Source organism: Rhinatrema bivittatum, chromosome 1 (genome assembly GCF_901001135.1).
Source record: "Rhinatrema bivittatum chromosome 1, aRhiBiv1.1, whole genome shotgun sequence".
NCBI lineage: Eukaryota > Metazoa > Chordata > Amphibia > Gymnophiona > Rhinatrematidae > Rhinatrema > Rhinatrema bivittatum.
This window is the reverse complement of record NC_042615.1, coordinates 564,822,620-564,847,077: the sequence shown is the minus strand read 5'-3', so window position 1 is coordinate 564,847,077 and position 24,458 is coordinate 564,822,620. Positions and strand designations below refer to the sequence as shown.

Here is a 24,458-nt window from a genome sequence, read left to right as displayed (position 1 = left end):
AAATTATTCAGAGTAGTTAAATCACAAGTGGATTGTGATATATTACAGGAGGACCTTGCAAGACTGGAAGATTGGGCATCCAAATAGCAGATGAAATTTAGGTGGACAAATGCAAGGTGTTGCACATAGGGAAAAATAACCCTTGCTGTAGTTACACGACGTTAGGTTCCATATTAGGAACTACCACCCAGGAAAGAGATCTAGGCATCATAGTGAATAATACTTTAAAATCGTCGGCTCAGTGTGCTGCAGCAGTCAAAAAAGGAAACAGAATGTTATGAATTATTAGGAAGGGAATGGTTAATAAAATGGAAAATGTCATAATGCCTCTGTATCGCTCCATGTGGAGAAACCGCATCTTGAATACTGTGCACAATTCTTGTCGCCGCATCTCAAAAAATATATAGTTGCGATGGAGAAGGTACAGAGAAGGGCAATCAAAATGATAAAGGGGATGGAACAGCTCCCCTATGAGAAAAGGCTGAAGAGGTTAGGGCTGTTCAGCTTGGAGAAGAGACTGCTGAGGGGGGATATGATAGAGGTCTTTAAGATCATGAGAGGTCTTGAACGAGTAGACGTGAATCGGTTATTTACACTTTTGGATAATAGAAGGACTAGGGGGCATTCCATGAAGTTAGCAAGTAGCACATTTAAGACTAATCGGAGAAAATTCTTTTTCACTCAACGCACAATTAAGCTCTGGAATTTGTTGCCAGAGGATGTGGTTAGTGCAGTTAGTGTAGCCAGGTTCAAAAAAGATTTGGATGAGTTCTTGGAGGAGAATCCATTAACTACTATTAATCAAGTTTACTTAGGGAATAGCGACTGCTATTAATTGCATCAGTAGCATGGGATCTTCTTGGTGTTTGGGTAATTGCCAGGTTCGGCCTCTGTTGGAAACAGGATACTGGGCTTGATGGACCCTTGGTCTGACCCAGCATGGCAATTTCTCATGCTCTTATGTTCTTAAGAACTTAAGTCATTATAAAACTTAGTGTAAATTGGATAAGTCACCAAGGCCTTGAGCTCGCCGACACTGCAAACTGAGGTGAACGCTACCAAAATTATGACCTTCCAGGTCAGGTACTTCAGGTCACAGGTGCGCAGCAGCTCAAAAGGAGCTTTCATCAGTTGAGCTAACACCAAGTTGAGGTCCCAAGAGGCAATGGGAAGCCTTAGGGGGGCTTCAATTGAAGCAGCTCTTACATGAATCATATTACTATAGGCTGTACAGAGATGGGTGTATCATCTGCACGTTGGTGGTATGCGCCAACTGCACTGAGATGAACTCTAACAGAGTGTCTTTAAGCCAGCTTCCGATAGGTGTAGAAGGTAATCAAGCAGTTTTTGTGTGAGGCAGGAGATCAAATCTAGGGCCTTCTGCTCACACCACACAGACAACCTCCTTTACTTCAGTCCATAGGAATTTCTAGTGGAAGGCTTTCTAGAAGCCACCAGGAGCCAAGGCACATCCTCTGAAAGATCAAGCAGCTGCAGGATTAACCTCTCAACATCCAGGCTGTGAGTGATAGGGCCTGGAGGTAGGGATGCTACAATCTGCCTTGATCTTGCATGATGAATTCAAGGGAAGTCCCCAGACTGGTCTCCGGATGGATAATTCCCATAGGAGTGGAAACCAGACCTATCTCGGCCAATGAGGTGTTATGTGATTATAGTCTACCTGTCCTCGATAAGCTTCAAGAGAGTCTTCGCCACTAAGGGAATCGAAGGATACACATACAGAAGACCCTTGCCCCAATGATGGGCAAAGGCATCCAAGGCTGGTTTGCCCTCTGAACTGTACAGGGAGCAGAATCAAGGCACCTTTCTGCTGCAAATGGTTGCAAACAGATGTCCGGGCTCCCCCAGAGGTGGACTATCCGATTCACTATCCCCTGGGTCCAGGGACTGCTCAACTCAGCCTGTCCGCTACCATGTTCTTTGTCCTAGCCAGATACATGGCCCTGAGCACCATCCCATGGGACAGGGCCCACGACCAGATCTGGACTGCTTCCTGACACAGGAGGTATGATCCTGTGCTTCCTTCCTTTTTGATATACCACATAGCTACCTGGGTGTCAGTTTGGATCAGGATAACTTTATTGGGTAGCCAATCTGAAAGCCAATAGCGCAGACCTGATCACCAAAAGCTCCAGGAAGTTGATCTGACAAAAGCTTTCCTGAGTGGACCAGAAACCCTGGGTGCTGAGCTAGTCTACATGAGCTTCCCACCCCAGGGTGGTTAGGACAATTTGGGTAGGGAGCCCTTGAAACGAGATCCCCTGTTCCAGATTTAAAAGTACCTGCACCAGGTCAATGAGTCCAGGAGAGTCAGGGTGACCCAGATGCAATCCTGGAGGGTCTTGAGTGGCCTGCTGCCACTGCAAACTGCTTTACGTATGTGTAAACGTGCCAAGGGAGTAACATGGATGGTTGCAGCCATATGGCCCAACAGCCTCAACATGTGCCAAGCTGACACCTGCTGGCTCTGTTGAATATCTTCCATGATGGTAGTCAAGGTGATGGCCCTCTGATGAGGCAGGAAGGCCTTGGCCTGAGCCGTGTCTAGCAGGGCTCCTATGAAGTCCAATTGAAGTGATGGGCTGAGACGGAACTTTGGGTAATTGAGAACGAACCCTAGTGACAAAACATCCGAATAGTCAAGTGCATAGACCAGACAGCCCCTGCCTGAGATGTGCTCTTGACTAGCCAATTGTCCAGATAAGGGAAAACATGCACTCCCAGCCTGTGGAGGTATAGCACTATCACAGCCAGGCATTTTGTGAAGACCCGAAAGTTGCTCCTTCTTGTCGAGTCAAAGCCTATGTCCCTTCGGGGTCATCTGGGCACAAACAACAATCCCAGACGTCATGCGATGTCCCCAGGCAGAGGCCACATCTCATGCAGATCAGTAATGGATATTCTCCTTGGGCACCAGGCACATCGCCGAAAAAACATATGTGCCCATGATGGATGAAACAAAAGGGGCACGAACCAAAAACGATGGCGGTGAAGTGGCGATGGCTGGTGGGCACCAATGCACCGCCGCCATCGGCAATCAACCGTGAAAGGAAACTTACCAGAATTGCTGGAAACCATGACTAGCACTACTATGGGAAGGCACAGAGGGACCCAGCGATAGAATGGCTCAGAAAAAATGTAAAAAACATGAGAAGGAAAAGTTTTCTACAAGGCTAAAAAAAAAAAGCCAAAGTGAGCTCACTCACACTGCGAGGCTTACAGCTCCGCAGACAAAGAGAAAGTGGAGCGGGACTCTGTGTGGACACGTGGTATAGGGCATGCTGGGCATGCTCAGAGTGCCTACTCAAAGTTCTAGAAACTTTGACATAAGTTTTCTGCATCAGGACTCCATCTGATGATGTCACCCATGTGCGAGGATTACCATCCTGCTTGTCCTCAGAAGCACTGCTCTGACCTCCCCTGCTGGTGGGAGGATAACCTGCAGGCTCACTTGTTGTGGGGGAAAGAGAAACTGAAGACCATCACAGCACACTAGAGCTACAGCACACTGGTTGGGAAATGCTGCTCTAGAGTATATACATGTTTAGATCTTTAAGTCTATCCCCATATGCTTTTAAACAAAGACCATTGACCATTTTAGGAGCCACCCTCTGGACTGTCTCCATCCTGTTTATATCCTTTGGTGGGTGCGGTCTCCAAAATTGTACACAGTATTCCAAGCGAGGTCTCACCAGAAATCTATATGGGGCAATATCACCTCCCCTTTTCTGCTTACCATGCCTTTTCTCCATGCAATCAAGCATCTTTCTGGCTTTTACTGTTGCTTTATCCACCTGTTTAGCCACCTTAAGATCGTCGGATACAATTACCCACAGATCCCGCTCTCTCTTTGTGCTTATAAGAATTTCACCTCCAATACTGTACCTTTCCCTTGGGTTTTTGCATCCTAAAGGCATTACTTTGCATTTTTCTAGAATTAAATCTTAGCTGCTAAGACCTTAGACCATTCCTTGAGCTTTACTATATCCCTCCTCACGTTTTCCACTCCTTCCTGGCTGTCCACCCTGTTACAGATTGTGATATCGACAAAAAGACAAACCTTTCCCAACAACCCTTTAGTTGTGTCGCTCACAAAAATGTTGAAAAGAACTTGTCCAAGGATGATCCCTGAGGCACACCACTAGTAACAACCCCCTCAGAGAAAACTCCATTTACCACTATCCTTTGTCACCTCCTACTCAGCCAGTTTCTAACCCAGTGATCTAGGATCCATATCAAGGGTACATCATTTATTTGTAAGTCTTCTGTGCAGAACCATGTCAAAAGCCTTGCTGAAATCTAAATGCACGTCTAGCGCTCCCCCTTGATTCAACTCTGGTCACCCAACCAAAGAAATTGATCAGATTCGTTTGACAAGATTTATCTCTGGCAAAACCATGCTGCCTCTGATCTTGCAATCTATTGGATTCCAAAAATTTTACTATCCTCTGTTTCAGCAGAGATTCCATTAGTTTGCTCTCCACAGAGGTCAGAATAACTGACCTACAGTTCCCAGCATCCTCACTTCCACTTTTATGAATAGGATGCACAACCCTTTTTCAGTCCTCTGGAACTACTCCAGACTCTAAAGAAGCATTGAAAAGGTCAGCCAGCAGAGCCGCCAGGACATCTCTAAGTTTCCTAAGTACCTTTGGATGTATCTCATCAGGCCCCATCGTCTTACCTACTTTAAGTTTAGTTAGCTCCTCACGAACACACTATTCTGAAAATTGATTGAGGTTTACCTCATTTCCAATCTTATTTGTGTTTGTTTTACGTGCTCCAGCTCTAAGCCCTTCCACAGGGCCGGATTTTAAAAGGGTTACGCGCATAAGGTACGAGTGTAACCCTTTTAAAAACACCCCAGCGCGCGCCGAGCCTATTTTGCATAGGCTCGGTGGCGCGCACAAGTCCCGGGGCTTGCAAAAAGGGGCGGTCGGGGGCGTGGCTGAGTGCCCTGACACAGCAGCCTGTGTCAGGGCCTGCCGTGCCAGACAGACTGCCCAGAGGCAATAGTAACTTTTCAAATAAAGGTGGGGGGGGGGGGGGGGGGAGGTGGAGGGAAAGGGCAGCGTACTTTTGTTTGCGCCTGGTGCGCACGCGTAGATTTAGAAAATCTACCCCACAGTGAACACTGAACAGAAATACTTGCTGAGCAATTTTGCCTTTTCCCCCTCATCGGCCTCTACATATTCCTCCCCTTCACCTTTGAGTCTCACAATGCCACTTTTGCACTTCCATCATTAACATGCACGTTTTACTATTACTACAAAAAATGTCATGCTGCAACATTACACTGAATTAACAGAAAATGCCGGGTACAAATATTTCCCATAAACACCTGATTAGCTGGAAGATGCACACCTAAAATCAGAAACCCTAAGTAGATTTCTGTAAAACGCACCAAGCAGAATACATGGCTGAGTAACCTGCGTGCACTCGCCTTTGATCATTCTTGCTAGAACAGCTGCTGCAGACCTTTTTTTTTTTTTACCCCCTAAACTTTCAACACCATTTTTCAATAAAACTGTTACTTTTGCCAAGGACATGTTGACCATGCTTAAGCCTCCACCAAACCAAGTACGTTTCCAATTATGCATTAGGGCAAACTCATCCTGTTTAGGTGGAGGCTCAGATATATTTGCCATAGCTCTAAGGCTACAAGCAGAGGGTCTTACCTTGATTGTCCGTAATGTTGATGTGGATTTTCACTTCATCGGATGGTGGTTTTGGCTCTGTTTTATTAGAAGTTTCACCCTTTTCTTTTACATCTGTCTTCGTCTGTGACTGCTCCAGCTTCTGGGCACTAGGATCTTCTTGCTGGGGTAGTGACAACAAATCAGTTATTGCCATACACAGGAAAAGGCTGTCTGCATGTGTCCCAATGCCATAGGCTCCCCTTTGCCTTGCTGGTCATGTAGCCATTGCTCAGCATGCTATTTACAGCGCCAGGCTGATAAAAAGCTTTAACCTGTTGCCTACAAAGCACAGCTCAAAAAGAAGCAGAATCAGGCCGATGCAATATCGGCGTGCTCCCGTAAAGGGTGCCGATCCACCTCTCCCAAGCACCTGATTTAATATTTAAATCAGGTGCCATGGTGAAAAGGAGGCAAGAGAGGAAACCGTGCACCCCTAGAGCATCCTCGGCAGCAGGCCCCCAGGAGAGGTGGCTGTCAGCCAGTTAGGAAAAAACAGATGCTCAATTTTATGAGTGTCCGTTTTCCTAAGCTGTGCACAGCCACAGGGTTAGGAAAATGTACGCTCGTTAATTGAGCGTCCCTTTTCCTAAGCTGACCGCCAGCACACTTAATTTTTTTTTTTTTAAGTTCTATTTCGGTTCCTCTGACTTAATATTGCAATGATTAAAAAAAAAAAAAAAAAAAAAAAAAAAAAAGGAACAGAAAAGCATTATTTTCTGTAATTTTTTTGGGCTCCTCAAGAATTAACGCCTGCTCCGGGCAGGCATTAATTTTTGTGAGTTAAAATGTGCGTGTCTGGCGCACTTTTCTTTTCCTTTTTTTTTTTGAAGTGGGGGAATAGGTAATAGCCTCAACATGAATTTACATGCGATGAGCACTATTACCTATGTGCTCAATTGGACGCGTGTACCCCTGTTTTGCATCAGGGATTATGGATGTGCAATCAAAACACATGCCCAATTGTGTGTTGAGCTGTGCGCTGTGGCCAGCACACAGTATTGCATTGGCCTTTATGAGCACAAAGAAAAAAAGAGCTTACACCTTTCATAACCTAGTTCTTTTATTCTGATGATTTTTCATCTTGTGGATAAAAAAGTTAAAGTGTGTAAAAGCTGCTCCCACTTAGAATCATAACAGTGGGAGCTCCCGTCCAGCTATGCCATGGTCTTAATATGTCTACCCCTACAAGCAAGGCATTCCAACCTCAAGGTAGCAGGTTCTGGACATGTAACCTGCTGGCTCCAAGCCATAACTGAGCGAGCAGGACAACATCTCTTCACTCTTCCCTGCCTCAGTACCTCCTCCTCGACAGAAATCGCTTTTTCAAGAGCCAAAAGGAGAACATTAAACTGCTGCAGTTCAATCTCCATTCTTTTGCACTCATATAACAAAAAAACAAAAAAAAAAGTTCCAAGTTTTTGATTCACGAGCAAAAGACATTAAATGTGAATTGCTCCCTTTTGCTCACGAATCAAAAACTTTTCCCCACAAAGCACCACCATAAAAATTAAGAATCAAAACACTTATATTAATATCATCAATTATAAATCAGTTTAAGCCAGTGTTTCCCAACCCCCCTCCTGGAGGCACACCTAGCCAGTTGGAGTTTGAGGATTGCTACAATGAATATGTATGAGAAAGATTTGCATACCCTGGGTTTCAAATGTTTGCAGCTCTCTCTCGTGCATATTCATTATGGGTATTCTGAAAATCCAATGGACTAGTATGTGCCTCCAGGAGAGGGTTGGGAAACACTGACAAACAATTGCTCCAATGTCTACAAATTCATATCTAGGGGGATTGGGCAACTTTTAATCCTGTGGGAACCAAAATCTCTTAGAAATAATTTGCTTTAACCCCCATCCTGCCCCCCCAAGCACACATATTATATTATATATGCAGTCTTAGAAACAGTTCAACATATGGCAAGCAATTCTCTTTCAAACATCCTGCAGTTCATGGTGCAATTATCAGTGTTGTCATGTACATGGCTTGCCAATACTTCTCAGAAAGCCAAGGAAGGTGTGCCAGGAGAAGGCTGAAGAATGGTCTGCAATAAGTGACCTGGAAAACCACGACAAGCTGCATTTGCATTTTACACACAAAACGTAACAGACTGCAGCGAGAATCAAAAAGGCAAGGCCCTGACCAGGAGCAAATAGTTTATTAGGAAGGAACACTACAGCAATAGTCACACAATATTTGGATGATGAAATGAAGGACCTGTTTTTAAATACTTGGGACTTGTTGGGAGTGGGGGAGCACATCTAGGACTACTTAAGAGTTTTTGCATCCTCCAGGACTACGAGAGCTGGTGAATGTTTTTTGCCTAATTCCATTGGCTACTAAGTTTCACACATTCGGGAGCAAGGGTTTGGAGCAGGGATTCTCATCGAGGGCTGCAAACGGGACTGGTCTTCAGGATGTACCCAACGAACACTCATCGGACGAACTTGCGTACGTATTGTATGGTTTAAGAACAGGTCTGTTTGTACAGCTCTATTACCCCCCGAAAAGCCAGACCCGAATGCTGCCCTGGAAGGCTGGAGACGAGAACCTGTGGCTGAAACCGATTCACAAGTGTCACTGCCGGTTACATTTATTGATGTATGTTTTTGGTTCCTGCAGGCGTTTATGCAGATTGCCTTCTTGGCGTCTGGAAGGAATAACTTGTGAAAACATGACACTCCTGCAGAATTCTGAAAACTGGGAGGGGAGAGGTTAATCTTTGGTTCACAGCGAGCAAAAGAAAAAAAAATTACTGCCCAAAATCTGTTGACTCAAGGAGGTTCAAAGTGACCCGCCAATGACTTCTATCAACCAAACTGCTCAGAGACATTTCTCAGGCAGTAATGCCTCAGTACAACATTTTGGCACACATTTATTTTTTTGTATTTGTGAAGGAAGAAATCCACCACCTCCCTAGCAGTTGGCAGTCTTTCAGAAAAGAACTGACTGGCACACGTAGGTAATAATCCTTAAATGAAATTACTTGTTTCAAAGAAGCTCTGGGCAGCTGGCGCAGAGCTGTGACTTCCAGACACCTGCAGCTGCTTCCCTGTTTCCACTGGTGTAGGCAGGACATAGGGTATAGCTGCCTAATATGCTGAAAGCCAAAACCAGTCATGGTTGAGCGCGACAGTCAACCAGATGAAACAAATCACTAAGGAGGACAATGTGTAGTGTTGCAGGTAGCCTACGTGACAAGCATGTACATAAATTATACCTTTTTTTTTTATGGAAACATGTGTACGTTTGTTTTGAAAAATTATGCCATTGAAAGTACCCGCATAAGACGTACTTCATGTGGACCGCATACGTTTCCCAGTGTACACTTGCATGCAAACTTTCTAAAATCTAAAAGTATGCACATAAATGGAACACTCTGCCCCCTCCCCTCCCCCGCTCAATCCGGGTAAACATGCATGCGAACACGAAATGTGTGCGCGGGCAAATGTTAATAAAATCCCATTTCTGCATGCAAAATGTTTTACACACGGAAATGCATTTGAAGGTTATCCTTTATAAAAAAAAAAAAGGGGGGGGGGGGGGGGAAGTCCTCCCTACGTGCAGGTAAAACATACAAGCAAGGCACCACCACAAAGGAAAGGCAGGCACTCCCAGGGGCGGAGCTGCAGGAGAGGCTTCCACGTATGCGCACAGTTTTACCTGGAAAATAAGAAGTCTCTGTACAAAAAGGAGGGGCAGAATTGTGCACCCGCAGGACTCTGAAAATTGCCCTCTAAAATGTTTTTAAAATCCCTCAGAAAGTGAAAACCTAAGACCACAGTTTAAGAGTTCCCACAATGCACTGCATCACAATGGGTACAGTTCACAGCGTGGCTAGTGCTAGTCATGTTTTGTGGGTGCTTGACAGGTGTGCCTTGCCACAAAAAACCTTCAAGTCTCTGTATCATAGATAATCCACAAATAGCCACAAAGCAAAGGAAGCAAATAATCTAAAGCTCTCGTCTTTCTCCATGAATGCCTCAGGATCAGCCAATGGTTAGAAGAATTAACACCATATTATGTGTAACCTATAGTGCTTAGAAAGGCTCCTTTATTCCTCCCTTCTCCTGCTGGAAGCATCTCAAAGAACCTCAGCTCTACCAAGGGCCAAATTATGTCAGTGAAAACCTCCAGTGTCTCATATTGCCAAATTTCTCTCTTTAGTGCATTTCAAAACATTTGATAGCATTAATTCTGATATGGGCATTTGTCTGTCTCGCACAATGGTGCTAAACTGCCGTGAAACACTCCTGCTGAGATGCAGATACCCTTAATTGTAAAGGAAGCCTTCCAGAGCATCTCTTACATTCTTCAGTATCCAAAAAAACATGGTAACACACCACAGCCAGGTTAACTGGTTTCTTGGGAGGGGGGGGGGGGGGGGGGAGGTACAGCGGGACACGGGAAGGGTTTCATGTGCAGAGGTCACAATGCAGTTTTATAGAGAGACAAAATGTTTTGCAATATTTGCCCCTTCAGAACGCCACTCCCCACCTTTACTCATCTCTGGTGCTTGCATGAGTGTCCCTCGACGTTTCCACAGCAAAGATGCCCCACACACAACGCAGAACCAAGCTTCAATGGTCCAATTCCTAGCCATCACCCAACAGGTCTGTTTGATACAATTAACCACTACTACATTTAAGAAAAAAAAGGATCCTAAATTCAAGGTTCAAGTACTGCAGGCTCAAAGGACTCCGTATGCCAGGTTTCAGTTAAGTCCTAGTTCCATATCATAAGTTCCTAGTTTTCCCCATAATAATATAGTTATGCATTTTTCCCTGGCTTGTACAGAAACCAAACAGGCAACAATAATTAGAATGAACAAAACAATCATAGTGTTAGAAGTCTGATTTACCCAAGGTTTCTCCCTAACAGGCAAAGAATGAGAAAACACATCATTTAGGCCCTAAAGCCTTTGACTGACTGATTGCTTTACAAACAAATCACGGAAAGATTACATATAGTTTCATCCTCACCTTAGGCTCGTTAACGGGCAGGATTTCAATCTTTTCTACAACGATGGTTTCTTTGGGCTGGGGACCATCTACGCTCTTCCCCGTGGTCTTCTTCAGCTGTTCCTCACACTGTTCTCTCATTTCTTTCATTTTAATGCTACATTGGGTCCTTCAGGAAAACAGAGAATGTTGACTTTATTTCTGTACATCAATCATTCTTCACTGCTTAGAAACTTCACCAAAATCCTCCCTAATATTTGCAGGCCCCTCAGTCACAAGCCCTAGGTTATGTCCCAAACAACTATTAATCAGGGCTGTCTACAGAAAACCAATAGACTCTGAACTATGATGTGCATCACCATGTCCACCAACATGTTTGAAGAACCAAATTGATAGTCCACTAACTGGGTATATTTTGAAGTAAAATGGGAAAATAAAACCTCTAAAAGGACTTACTAGCTTCTAAAAATGACCACATTCCTCTCATGCAGCTTATATAGCTAAACAGTTCAGATCAGATTTTTGAAAGTGGAATCATCACAGTTCAGGTACCTCAGAGTCAGCAATAACCAGGTCCTGCCATTTATAATCATCTGGTCTACTATTTTTTCTTTTTGTGAGCACATAAGTGTGGGAAATGTTGGAAGGACGATTGACTGGTTAAGACGGGAGTCAGACACCACTGTAGATAGAAACTTAAAATAGGTGTGCAGAACCACCCTATCATGATGAACTTTGGTAGAGATCCTGGCGCTCACTGACCCTGCATGACGACATAACCATCAAAGCATGACCTTCCAGGTCAGGTACTTTAGGTAAGAGGAGCACAGTAGTTGAAAGGGAGCTATCATCAGCTGGATCAGAAGCATGATGAGGTCCCAGAGACACAGTGGGAGGCTTCAAATGAAGCAGGCCAACCGAAGGCTGGAAAGAGATGATTTACCTTCTCCATGCTGGTGATAAAGCACCAGTTGCTCTGAAATGAACTCTTGCAGAGTTCTTCTTAAGACCTGACTCAGAGGTATGCAGAAGGTAATCAAGCAGTTTTTGTGTAGAACAGGAGAAAGGATCTAGAGCCTTTTGCTCACACCACAAGGCAACCCTACTCCATTTCAGCCCACAGGATCTACGGAACCTTTTCTTGAAGTTAAAAGAATTTGAGAGGCATCCTCAGAAAGAGCAAGAGGTTGCAACGTCATCCTCTCAACAACTAGGCAGTGAGAACCAAGGACCTAATGTTGGGATGATGCAACCTGCTGTGCTTGAGCGATGGGAACTGGGGACTTCCCCAGCCTGATCAGTTCCATGATGGACATCTCCCAGAGGAGTGGGAACCAAATCTGTCTCAACCAAAGGGGGGGCTATGAGAATCATGGTCTCCCGATCTCCTTCAGCTTCGACTAGTCTTCAAAACTAGTGGTATTTGAGGGTACTTGTATAGCAGGCCTTTGCCCCAACTGAGGGCAACGGCATCAGAGGCTATTCTGCACTGTGCCCTTTTCCTGGAACCTTCCTGTTTTGAGTGGAAGCAAATAGATCCATCTCGGGTGTGCCCCACTCACAGAAAGATACAAGTGTGTATATGTATATCATGAATGATATTCACCAGGCAGCCACACTAGCAACCAGTGGCTCAAAGCCTCCATTTATTTCTCTTCAAGTTGTTGAAAGGAGTAAGTGCACACATACACAAATATTTGGGCACAGAGGCAGACACCCCACTGACAGAATGTGAAATAGACACTCAGATAAAGAGACCACATATAGTTACCCCATATCCAGAGAGACAGAAACTCAACACCCAGACAGGCAGAGACAGATATACCGCTCCTAGATGGAAAAACAGACTGGCAGACTAGACCACGCATACAGATAAAGCACAGAGACACACACACTCCACACCACAACCAGACACCCAGGCTAACACCACAATGGTAAAGGCTGGAAATTTTTTTTTTTTTTTTTTTTTAACTCAGGTACCAGCGAAATGTTTTTAGGAGTTAAATAAAACTCCATCCCATTCTGCTGAATTTTTTTTTTTGCCTTTTTTTTTTTTTTTTAGTTGTTTTTACTAATTTTTCGCTCTATTTTTACTCGTCCCTTTTTCTCACGTTTTTTGATTTGCTTATTTAACTTTTCTACATTTTTGGCCTTTATCTTCCCCCCTTCCCACATCTCCCTTTCTCCCATCCAACTCCTTGTTCTCTCTGGCCTCTTTGCCTATTTCCCTCCCCTACCTCACTATTTGTTTTCCTCCTGGCCGGCAACAGCTGTGATCTCTCTCCTGCCAGCAGGAACTTGTCCTAGGCTGAGGCATGAGGATAGCAAGGTCTCCCTGGGTCATGGAACAGCGCAGCAGCTCCTAACATTTTCAGTTTTGCTGCTGCAGAGTAAGCGGCTCCCTCTTTGGGTCTGCCACAGCAGAAACAGCTCCTTTCCCTGGCCCACTGAAAGACACATGGCTAAGCCATGGCATGCATACAATGTCATCGATACATTCTGGCAGCTCCCCGGCACTGAGACCAGACAGTGTACCCATTTATTTCTTCGTTGATTGGGCCCCCCCCCCCCTTCAGGATTGCTCAAACCTGGAGCCCCCCCAGTTAGTTACTTATCTGTAACATGTGTTCTCAGAGGACAGCAGGATGTCAGACCTCACACATGGATGACATCATCTGATGAAGTCCAGCACAGAAACTTATGTCAGTATCTAGAAGCTTTGACTGTCACACTGAGCATGCCCAGCATGCCACTATCTATGCAGGGTCTCTCTTCAGTCTCCTAACATAGAATTATGAAAAAGAAACAAATGCAGGAGAAACTCCGTGGGGTGGCAGGCAGGTTTTGTGAGGACTAACGTTCTGCTATCTTAGGAGAACATCCGTTACAGGTAAGCAATTCTTTCTCCTAGGACAAGCAGGATGGCAGTCCTCACACATGAGTCAATCCCTAGCCACAAGCAAGACCAGACACCTAACCAGGTGTCAACGGGCACAACACAGGTGCTGTTGGTAACAGAGGGAGACAGCCTGAACAATGGGCCATAGGTAGGGTTCTTCAGCTGAAAAGAGATTCAGAGGACAGACTGGCCAAAGCTGCTATCGCATCGGCCATCCCTGTCCAGACAGTAGAGAGCGGCGAAAGTGTGGAGAGAGCTTCACGTCGCAGCCTTGCAGATCTTGTCCAAGGGGACTGCTCTCAAGTGGCCCACTGAAATTGCCATGACTCACAGAATGAACCTTGACATGGCCCCCAAGTTGCAGTCCCACCTGAGTATAGCAGAAACAAATGCAATCTGCAGCCATTTGGACAGAATCTGCTTAGCAACTGCAACTCCCAATCTATTCCTGTCACAAGAGATTACGAGTTGAGTGGCCTGCCTTTGGCCTGCTGTCCACTCCAGGTAGAAGGCTAAGGCTCTCTTGCAATCCAGACTCAGAGTCCGTTCGCCCTGGCACAAATGAGGCTTGGAAAAAAAAGGAAGGTAGGACGATGGACTGATTAGGGTGCTTACGCAGAAACCATTCTATCATGAAAGAACTTCTTGTAGGATAGATACAACACTAAGGCCTGAAGCTCACTGACCCTGCACGCTGATGTGAACGTGACCAAAAATATGACCTAGGTCAGATACTTGATGTCACAAGAATGCAGCGGCTCAAAAGGTGCTTTCATGAGCTGAGCGAGCACCACAATGAGATCACAGGACACAGTGGGAGGCTGCAGGACAGGCTTCAACTGAAGCAGACCTGCATAAAGCATCCCACTTCGTGTGCACGACCCATCCACACCCTGGTGATAGGCACCAACAGCACTCAGGTGCACTCCCAAACATCCAAGAGGTGTGGGAGATAATCCAGTAGCTTTAGTGGGGAGCAGGAGAATGGATCCAGGCCGTGGCGCCCACACCACATGGAAAACCTTTTCCACTTCAGGCCATAAGACTTCCTAGTGGAAGGCTTCCTGGAAGCCACCAGGACTCGAGACAGATCCTCAGACAGTTGTAAAGGGGCTACAGAATTAGCTGCTCAACATCCAGGCTGTCAGGGACAAGGCCCAGAGGTTAGGATGGCATAGTCTGCCCCAATCCTGCATGATGAGATCTGGGGAACTTCCCAGACTAATCGGGTCCCATAGGGAGAAGTCCCGCAGGAGCAGGAACCAAATCTGCCTCGGCCAATGAGGGGCTATGAGATCATAGTTCCCTTGTCCTGTTGAAGCTTCAGGAGGGTCTTTGTCAGAGGAAGCAGAGGATACGCATACAGAAGGCCCTTCCCCCAGTGACAAGCAAAGGCGTTTGAGGCTGGTTCCGTCCCCCCCTGTACAGGGAGCAGAAGTGGTGCAACTTCCTGTGGGGCCGGAAGGCTCGACTCAGCCTGTCTGCCATCACATTCTCTATTCTGGCTAGATATGTGGCTTGGAGGACCATACCCTGGGATAGAGCCCAGGACCAGATCTGAACTGCTTCTTGGCACAGGAGGAATGATCTCGTACCTCCTTGCTTGTTGATGTACCACATTGCCACCTGGTTGTCGGTCTGGATCAGGACCGCTGAACACCCAGAGTGCGTACTGAATAGCACGGAGCTCCAGGAAGTTGATCTAACTCTGTACTTCCTAAGCGGACCAAAAATGCCCTGGGTGTGGAGTTTCTCTACATAGGCAACCCCATACCAGCTTGGATGCATCCATAGTGAGTACAATCCGGGCAGGGGGAGGTTGAAAAGGTACCCCCGCTCCAAATTGGACAGATTCTCTCACCAAGACGGTGTCCCAGAGAGGAGTGTTGATGTGGACACGGAGGTCATGGGTGGCCTGCTGCCATGGGACTGCAAGGCCCACTGAGCCCTGCGCATATGCAGATGAGTAAAGGGACTAACATGGACCATTGTGGCTATGTGTCCCAAGAGGTGCAACATGCCAACATATGCTGGCTTCGTCAGACCACTCCAGCAATGGGTACCAACATGAGTGTCCGATCGCATGGAAGAAACACTCAGGCCTGTGCGATGTCCAAGAGAGTGCCAAAGCAGCTCAACTGACACGATGGGTTCAGATGGGACTTGGGGGGTAGTTGACAATAAACCCCAGGGACTCTTAACACCCGAATGATCAAGCGCAGGGATTGCATCGCTCCCTCTTGGATTGGACTCTTGAAGAGGCAATCGTCCAGATAGGGGAACACCTCCACGCCCAACTGATGGAGGTACGCCCCCACTACTGCCAGACACTTAGTAAAGATGCAGGGGGCAGAGACCAGGCCAAATGGCAACATCCTGTACTGAAAAGTGTTGCTCACCAACCAAACTGCAGGTACTTCCTGCGACTATGGAAGATCTCGATGTAGGCATCGATATTGGCGAGGGAGCAAAGCCAATCTTCCCCCTGAAGGAGGGGAATCAGGGCACTCAGAAAGACCATCTTGAACCTCTCTCTTTTAGAAACCGGTTCAAGTCTAGAATAGGACAGAGTCCACCTGTTCTCTTTAGAATCAGGAAATATTTGGAGTAGAACCCCCACCACTGCTGACTCAGCAGAATGGGGCCTCGCAGCCACTAGGGCGGCGAGCTCCGCCAGAAGTATTTCCTAATGCGAGGACTGACCCCAAGAGGGGCAAGGGGGAGAGTCCTGAGGGACACCCAGAAAGTTCAGTCGGTACCCTCGATGAACAATGGACAGAACTCACTAACATTGGGCTAACGATCCTTGAAGAACTGCAGTCAGCCTCCAAGCGGAGGGCCACACGTTGCGGGTACAGACTGTTAGCTTACAGCCCGTCTGGACTGGGGCACCAGCTGAGGCCAGGGGGCCCATGGATGCCTGGGGCAGGCCCTAGAGCTCACCCACAGAAACACTTGCCATGAGAAGTGAGAGTAGAATTTCCCTGCGGATAGAAGGGTCTCCTTGGACCCCGACATGAAGACTTCCTGGCCGAGAATGGCGGATCAGGTGCACTGGCAGAGAGATACTGCAGATCTCATGGTGATCCTTCAACTGAGCCACAGTATCTCACCTTATCACCGAATAGGTTCTCACCAGTACATGGGAGGTCCGTGAGCATCTCCTGCACCTCTGAGTGGAGGACAGAGGCTCAGAGCCAGGCTATCCTGTGGGTACCTACGCCCACTGCTGCCACCCTAGCCAGAGTTTCAAAAATGACCTAGGAGGAGCACACCTTATGCTTGTCACATTAAAGGTCCTGCTAGACCACTGCCAAAAAACCGTTCTATTGTTGGGGCAGGCACTCTGACAGTTCCTGGACCTGCTTCCACAGGTTCCAGGAATACTGCGTCATGTAAGGCTGGTAGGAGGAGATAGGGGCAATCAACATGGTGCTCTGAAACACCTTCCTATCCAGCATATCCAGCACCCTGTGCTCCCAACCTGGAGGGGCAAAGGCATGGGTGCGTGTACGCTTGGCCTTCTTTAAGGCAGACTCCACCACAACTGACTGGTATGTCATTTGATGCTTCTCAAACCCCAAGGCATGCTGTATCAGATAAACAGCATTGGCCTTCCTATTCACCGGAGGCACGAAGATGGGGTGTTCCTAAATCTTAAGGAGCAGCTCCTTGAAGATCTCATGGACAGGAACAGCCACCACCTCCTTCGGGGCATCCACAAACTGGAGAACCCCCAGCATCTTGTGCCTGGTATCCTATCAGAAGCTGGAACGGAATGATTTCTGTCATGGCTCACATGAACCCAGCAAATGTCAGTCAAGTCCTCAGGCAGGGACAGATGTCAATCCTCCAGAGAAGAGGGATTCGAGGGGAGGTCCCCGGAGTAAGACTAAGGAATCATCCCCCTCATTGAGATTGCCGACAGGCATCCATGGCGAGGGCCCTCTCTGGCCCAACAGCTTGGGCACAGAGAGCCCCGGAAGCGGATCAGGCAATGCTGGCCATGGAACCAAGGGTTTCGACTGTGCCTTTGGTCTCAGCAGACCTTCCTCCTCCTCGGAACCCACAATGGGGATCGCACTGAAAGGAGGCGGTAATGGTGGCCGGTGGGGCATTGACAGCACCTGGCTATCAGCATCGGCTGCTTGGGGAGGACCCCAAGAAAAACATCGAGACATTCCAGCAGAGACACCAACATCAACGGTGCAGGCTCAAGCACTGGCAGGGCCGGTGGCTCGATATCATGCAGGACTTGGCGGTTGTTCAACTGCATCCTGCGCTCCAATTCCTCCTCGAAGGCTGCCAAAGACAGGGCAGACTGAGGAGGCGGCATAACCTCTGAGGGAGATCGGTACCTGGCACCATAATTGGTGGGGGAACGCCTTGGACCCCTGGCATCGAGAGGATGGTGCCCCCCCCCCACCATGGGGTCGCTTCGAGGGTATCACAGTGAGAGCCGATGCCAACCCAAGCTCGGTACTGTGCAAAGACGGTGACTGAAAGCGATGCTTCTGGGATTTCCCACCGTGCTCGGCCCGATCTTTCCCTGGTAAAGAGGAAGGAGGAGACAATCCCAACATCTTCGAGTGAGAGGAGACCGAGGCCAGCCAATCCCTAGCCCCCCTCTCTACCGGAAGCCCCAGTGGCGGGGTGGACACAGAGTGATTAGTGTCCATCGGCTCCCCTCGCCTTTCGGCATCAACGGTTCGAACTTCTTAGATCCTAACAGCTTTCCATCTTACCCAAGTAGGCATGCCAGCCCTTGGGGGTCATCTGGTTGGAAAAACGACACCCCCAGGATGGTGTGCGATGCCCCCAGGAAAAGGATACACACCTTGTGTGGATCCGTGAGGGATAAAGTCTGCAAACATTGGGGGCACCGGTGGAAACCTGTCACCATAAGAAAAAAAAAAAAAGAAAAAAAAACAGGCCAGCGAGCAATCGATAATAGGTGGATCACAAAGAACACTGTACCCGGAATCGCCTGCACAGAAGGGAAAAACCTACTGTGCTGTCCGTCTAACTAAAGCTGGGGGACTGGAGAGGGACCTGGGGTAGGAAAAGAATGTTTTCTAACATAAAGACCATGAGTTCCACGCTCATGAGATGAAAGTTCCGTGGAAAAGAAGAGACTGTAGAGAGACCCCGCATGGACACATGGATAGTGACAAGCTGAGATGCTCAGTGTGCCGGTCAAAGCTTCTAGAAACTGACATAAAAGTTTTCCATGCCGGGATCCATCAGATGAAGTCACCCATGTGCAAGGACTACCATCCTGCCTGTCCTAGGAGAAAGCTCACTCCTGATGTATGTCATTGCAACTTGGTTGTCTGAACCAGAAAGTATTGTATTGCCTTTAACTCTAGTAAATTTATCTGATGAAGCTTCTTCTAAGCAGACAATAGACCTTAGGAGAAGGACTCTTCTACATGAGCTCCCCAACCTAGATTGAGCATATCCAAGGAAAGAACAATTTTGATCACAGAAACTTTAAAGGTGATATCCCTGGTCAGACTGGAATTGTCATGCCAACAGGACAGGGAGATCCTAAGCAGTTGTGTAATATGGATGCTGTTGCATAGATCCTAGGTGGCCTGTAACACCTTGTGATTTGAAGGTCTATTGGGCTTTCCTCATGTGGAGACATGTTAAGGGAGTTACATGGATAGTTGAAGTCATAAGGTCCAACATCTTCAACATGCTCATGCTATCTGCTGATTCATCTGTATCCTTTCCACTCTTAATATCAAGGTGATAGCCCTCTGTTGTGGAAGGAAGGCTTTTGCCCAAGTCATGTCTCAGAGCTCAGACAAACTCCAATTGACATGAGGGGGCTCAAGTGGAATTTGGGATAGTTGACAAACCCTAGCAACTCAAAGACCCAGATGGTTTTGCACATTGATTCTGTGGCTTCTGCCTGTAATATGCTTTTTACCAACCAAATCGACTATATAGGGACAGACATGCACCCCCAGTTTGCATATCTATGCTGCCACCACAAAAGACATTTTGTGAAATCATACTAGGGTGATGCTAGACCAAAAGGCAGCCTTTGATACTAGGATGTAGGAATATTTCTAAGTGAGTGTAAACATCCTTGAGATCAAGGAAGCCTAGCCAATCCCCTTTTTGAGGAAAAGGAATTAAGGTGCCCAGGAAAGCATCTTGAACTTTTCAGAAACTTGTTCAAGGCCCTTAGGTCTAGCATAGGGCAGAATCATCCTGTTTTCTTTGGAATTGGGAAGTACTTTGGAGTAGAATCCCCACCTTCTTTCCTCTGGTAGAAAGGGTTCAACCTCACTGGCCTCCAAGAGGGAGAAGAGCTACTTTTGCAGCACTTTTTGATGTGGTGAGTAATGACAGCTGGGGTCCAGATGTGATCTGGAGGAAGACCCAATAGATGTAATTTGTACCTTTTTCTTATGGTGCTCAGGACCTACATGTCTGAAGTTACACTGGACCAACAGTTTATATAAAATCTCAGCCTGCCTCTGACAAGAAGCTCCTCCAGAACAAATACAGGGATGCAGGCTCTGCTCTCTCGATTAAGTCAAAACCCTGTCCCAGATGCTGACTAGGGTCTTGGCTTTGCAGTATGGGCCCGCTATTATCAAGGATGAGCACAAGAGGCCTGTTGAGTATGAGACTGAGCAGGAGGAGGACAGCACCTCCTCAGTTGGAAAAAGTGCCTCCTCTGGCCCATTCTCAAATAACTCCTGGAGGAGGGCAGATCTGGAATGGCTGTTGAAGCTTTGTGCAGTGTTCACGGATCTGTGCTATCACTTATTTCACCCTATCGCCAAAGGGATTCTCTCCAGTGCATGGCATATCTGTAAGTGTTTCCTAGACCTCAAGTCAGAAGTCTGAGGCCTGCAGCCAGTCAAGTCTGGGGACACCAATCCCCACAGCAGAAATTTTCAATGCAGATTTGAAACAAAGGTCGAATGGAACATGCTTTTCCACACAACATTCCCTTCTACACCATAGAGGGTATTCATGTGCTTTTGAGGAAGGTGCTTGACCACCTCCTGCAGTTGCTTCAATAAGTCCCATATATATTGGCCCATAAAAGCTGGTGTGAGGATATGCAGGCATTTAGCATAGCTCCCTGAAATACCTTCCTCCCAAGAGTATCCAGTGTTCTAGAATCCTTTCCCCAGGGACACAGGAGTTGGTCCCAGTCCTCTTGGCCCTCTTTAAAGAGCATTTGACTTCCACAGACTAGTGTGGTAAGATGACCCTTTTCAAATCCAGATGCCTTCTTGTTAATGGGAGCAACAAAGAGGGTGTTCTCCCTCATCCATACCTCCTAGAGAATGTCATGAACGGGACTGCTACTATTTCTTTAGGGGGCTCCACAAACTGGAGGATGGCCAGCATCTTATTTCCATTAGTAAAGGGAGTGGCCTCTACCATTCTTCAAACAAAGCTAGTGAAGAAGAGGTCCTCAAGAGGGAAGAAGGAGCAGAGAAGAGAACCAATCTCTTCTCATCAGATCTATAGCCATGCCCCCAAGAAAATTCAGATTGAGGCCCTGTCAGATTGGTACCTGTCCCACTGACACAGTCTCTGAGAGGGAAGCATTTGATGGCTGGGGCCTGAACCCAAGGAACTCCAGGACCTAAATGAAGCTTCCTCTTCTTATGGGCTAGAAATCACAATCAGTGTGGCAGCCAATCAACAGATTACACTCCAGAAACTGGCATTGGCACCAGGCCAGGCAGCTGAGGAACTTGAGCAACGGCTCAACTTCAGGCCATACACTCCAGAAACTGGCATTGGCACCAGGCCGGGCAGCTGAGGAACTTGAGCAACGGCTCAACTTCAGGCCACACTGACCCCAATTCCCTCTATGCCAGAGCACAGAGGTTTTGAAGTGCCTTGCCCTGGCCTGCTGAAGGTTTTTGTTCAGCTACTCCTTGAAGGTATCCAATGCCAACACAGACTGGGAGGCAGGAGGGATGGCCCTGGGAACTGAGAGTCGTATCAGTGGCTGTCACCTGGACCCATGGAGACTGGTGCAATTCCTGGGCCATCGGTGAAGATGAATTTTCTCCACAGAACCGCTTTGGAGGGTTCTTGGCCACAGCTGGTCCATCCCCACTTCCTGTATCATGCACTGACAAAATACAGATGCTTCTTCACCTTTGCTCAGTGCCAGGGTGGAATAGGTGGAACCAGATGCTTTCTTTGGGTAGGAAAAGCAGGAAATGGCTGGTCTCTCTGGTCCCTACTGACACCCCATGTCAATGGGGTGAAATCCCCCCCTAGATGCAAATTCAGCACCAGCATCTTATCTTGTAAAGCTCCCAGGTCCCTCGATGTTGATGCCCTTGATGCCAATAGGTCGATCCTTTGGTGCCCAAAGTGTTTGTCCATCAGCTCCAGACAGGATTGTTGTCCTTTGGAGGTCATGGTCATGAATAAGTGACACTTCAGGTTGTCATGCGATAACCCCAGGCACAGAACACATTATGGGGATTCGTGATATGTAGCCCTGGTACACCAGGGATATCACTGGAAGCCACTAGTTTGCTTAACCATGCACATCCAGAAATGGGAAGCAAAATCAAACTGACCGTGAGATGGCTGATGTCTGTCTGTGCACCAGTCAGGCATGAGGAACGGAACTTAGAAAAACGACCGAAAAACCTACCTAGGAAACTAACAGGCAGAGGAACAAGACTAAGGGGCCATGCAACAAACAACTTTGAATTTTACTGGAGAAAATCATCATGGCAGGCAGAAGTGGTGAAGAACTGCAACTGGTTTTAGTAACTGACCCTAAGATACAGGTTTACCGAGGCAGACAAGATTCAGGTTACCTAATGAGAAAACAGCAGCTAAAACAGTGGCTGGAAAAGTTAGACAAATCTAGGAGTCAGCCAGATGAGCTAAACTCTGCAATCTACTATATCGTAAAAGAGTTTATGGAGGACCTCCCCCTTCAACATGAGGAAAAACCCCTCCCTGGTTTCCCCAAAGGCTCTCCCCTCTATTCTTTCCACGACGTGCTCCCTCTTTATATACTCTCTTCCAAATCTTAACGGTCCATCCTCTTCTCTGCCCCACTGGCTTATCCCAACCATGTCTCCCAGTTTTTTCATCTCCTCTAAGAATAGTCTATCAGTTAGAGCAAGAGATTATAAACCAGGGAAACCAGGATTCAAATCCATCTGCTCCCACTGACATTCCTTGTGATCTTGGGCAAGTCACTATCTCCTGTTGCCTCAGCTGCCCACTTAAATTGTAAGCTCTTTTGGGGCAAGGACATAGCGTCCTTAAAAAAAAAAAACCCCCCAAAAAACACAATGCTGTAAACTGCTTGAGCTATAATGGGAAAGGTGGTCTAGAAATATAATAATCATCTTCTTGTGCAGCTCTTTCACTCACTCCTTCCCTCAGGCAGTCTTCAAGTTGCAAGTTCTCATCCAAAGAAACAGAACACTAAATGCAGGAGATAAAAGCTAACTGGAGTACATCACTGCCGCTGGTTTATAATTACACATGCAAACCTTTTAGAAAATTTAACACAATTTAAACCTTTTGAAAGTCACAAAAGCCAATAAACTGAAACGCTATCAATCTCATTTCACCTCATTCCATCTTCTTACCCTTCCATTTCCCCTTCAATCACCCCATAAAATCTTTCCCCATCCAGCACCCCCCCTTTTAATCTAACATTTGCCCGTTTCTTGTCTTTGCTCCCCCTTTGAACCCTTTTATCTCCAATAAAATACTGGAGCACAAAAAATGAACACCCTCCATTAGTGTTGGCTTCCTCTCCACCAGATCCTTCTCCGCTTTCTTTGTCATCCTTGTCTTCCCTTAGCTGCTCCCCGCCAGCATTTCCATCCCTTGCACAGAGCCATCCAACCACCGTTCCCCTTCCCACCAGGTGATCACCCCCTACAATCCAGTCACCATGGCAATCTGGCTCAGACTATCCTCAATCTTAAACCTAAAATAAAATGTTATTTAATTCGAAAACGTGACCATGCTCTTCACAAACAGCGTGATGTTTATCAGCACAACAAGAATAATTCCAAGGATACACTCAAGCGCTACTATTATCCAAACTAGATTACTGCAACGATCTGCTACAAGGCCTCCCTGCTTCCTCCATTCATCCTTTGCAACTTCTGCAAAACGCCGCCGCACTTCTAACTAATTGTAAAAAATATGACCACATTACTCCCGTTCTGAAAGACCTCCACTGGCTTCCAATCTCTCACAGAATTCAGTTTAAATGTTTGACCTTAATACACAAACCCATATATGGAGAACAAACTGAATGGCTGAATGCAGCTCTTCATATTCACATTCCACAACGAAATTTAAGGTCCGCAGGTAAAGCACTATCATCCATTCCATCGCCAAAAACAGCCCCGAGAGAAGGCACTATCACTGGCAGTATGGAATTCACTACCACTAGACATTAAGCTAGAGTCAAACCCACATTCATTCAAAAAAAAAAAAAAAAGGCTGAAGACGTGGTTATTTGAACAAGCATTCATACAGTCGGGATGATCCCCTAAATATTCTTTTAAATATTTTTATTTTATTTACCCTTTTTATCTGTTGACATTTATTGATCTATTGCTTTTAATTATTTTACTGTTATTTTTCATTATTTAGAATCATTTTTATTGTACCTTATTTTACTTTTATTCTAATTTTAAGGGCAGTTCTTAGACTTTTAAAGGATTTCTTTTGTTATTAAGTATTTTACCTACAGTTGTTTGATTTTATTTTAGTAAAAGGTTTTTTGAATTGTTTGTAAATTGTATTTCTCCAATGGATTTTTGTCTGTATCTTTGATTTGTTCTGTAAACCGATATGAAGTCAACATGAATGTTGGTATATAAA

At 46.4% G+C, this 24,458-nt stretch overlaps 1 protein-coding gene across 4 annotated transcripts in view; it reads right to left on the bottom strand.

Moving 5' to 3' along the window:
- GOLM1 (golgi membrane protein 1) overlaps window positions 1–24,458 on the bottom strand; it is a 190,225-nt gene that overhangs the window by 32,838 nt on the left and 132,929 nt on the right. For all 4 annotated transcript variants that reach the window (XM_029617189.1, XM_029617183.1, XM_029617196.1 and 1 more), the window contains 2 exons: window positions 10,709–10,856; window positions 5,700–5,841 (listed from right to left, as the gene is read on the bottom strand). In XM_029617189.1, coding sequence (XP_029473049.1) covers window positions 5,700–5,841; window positions 10,709–10,856 — 290 coding nt within the window. The remainder of the gene's footprint in view (window positions 1–5,699; window positions 5,842–10,708; window positions 10,857–24,458) is intronic.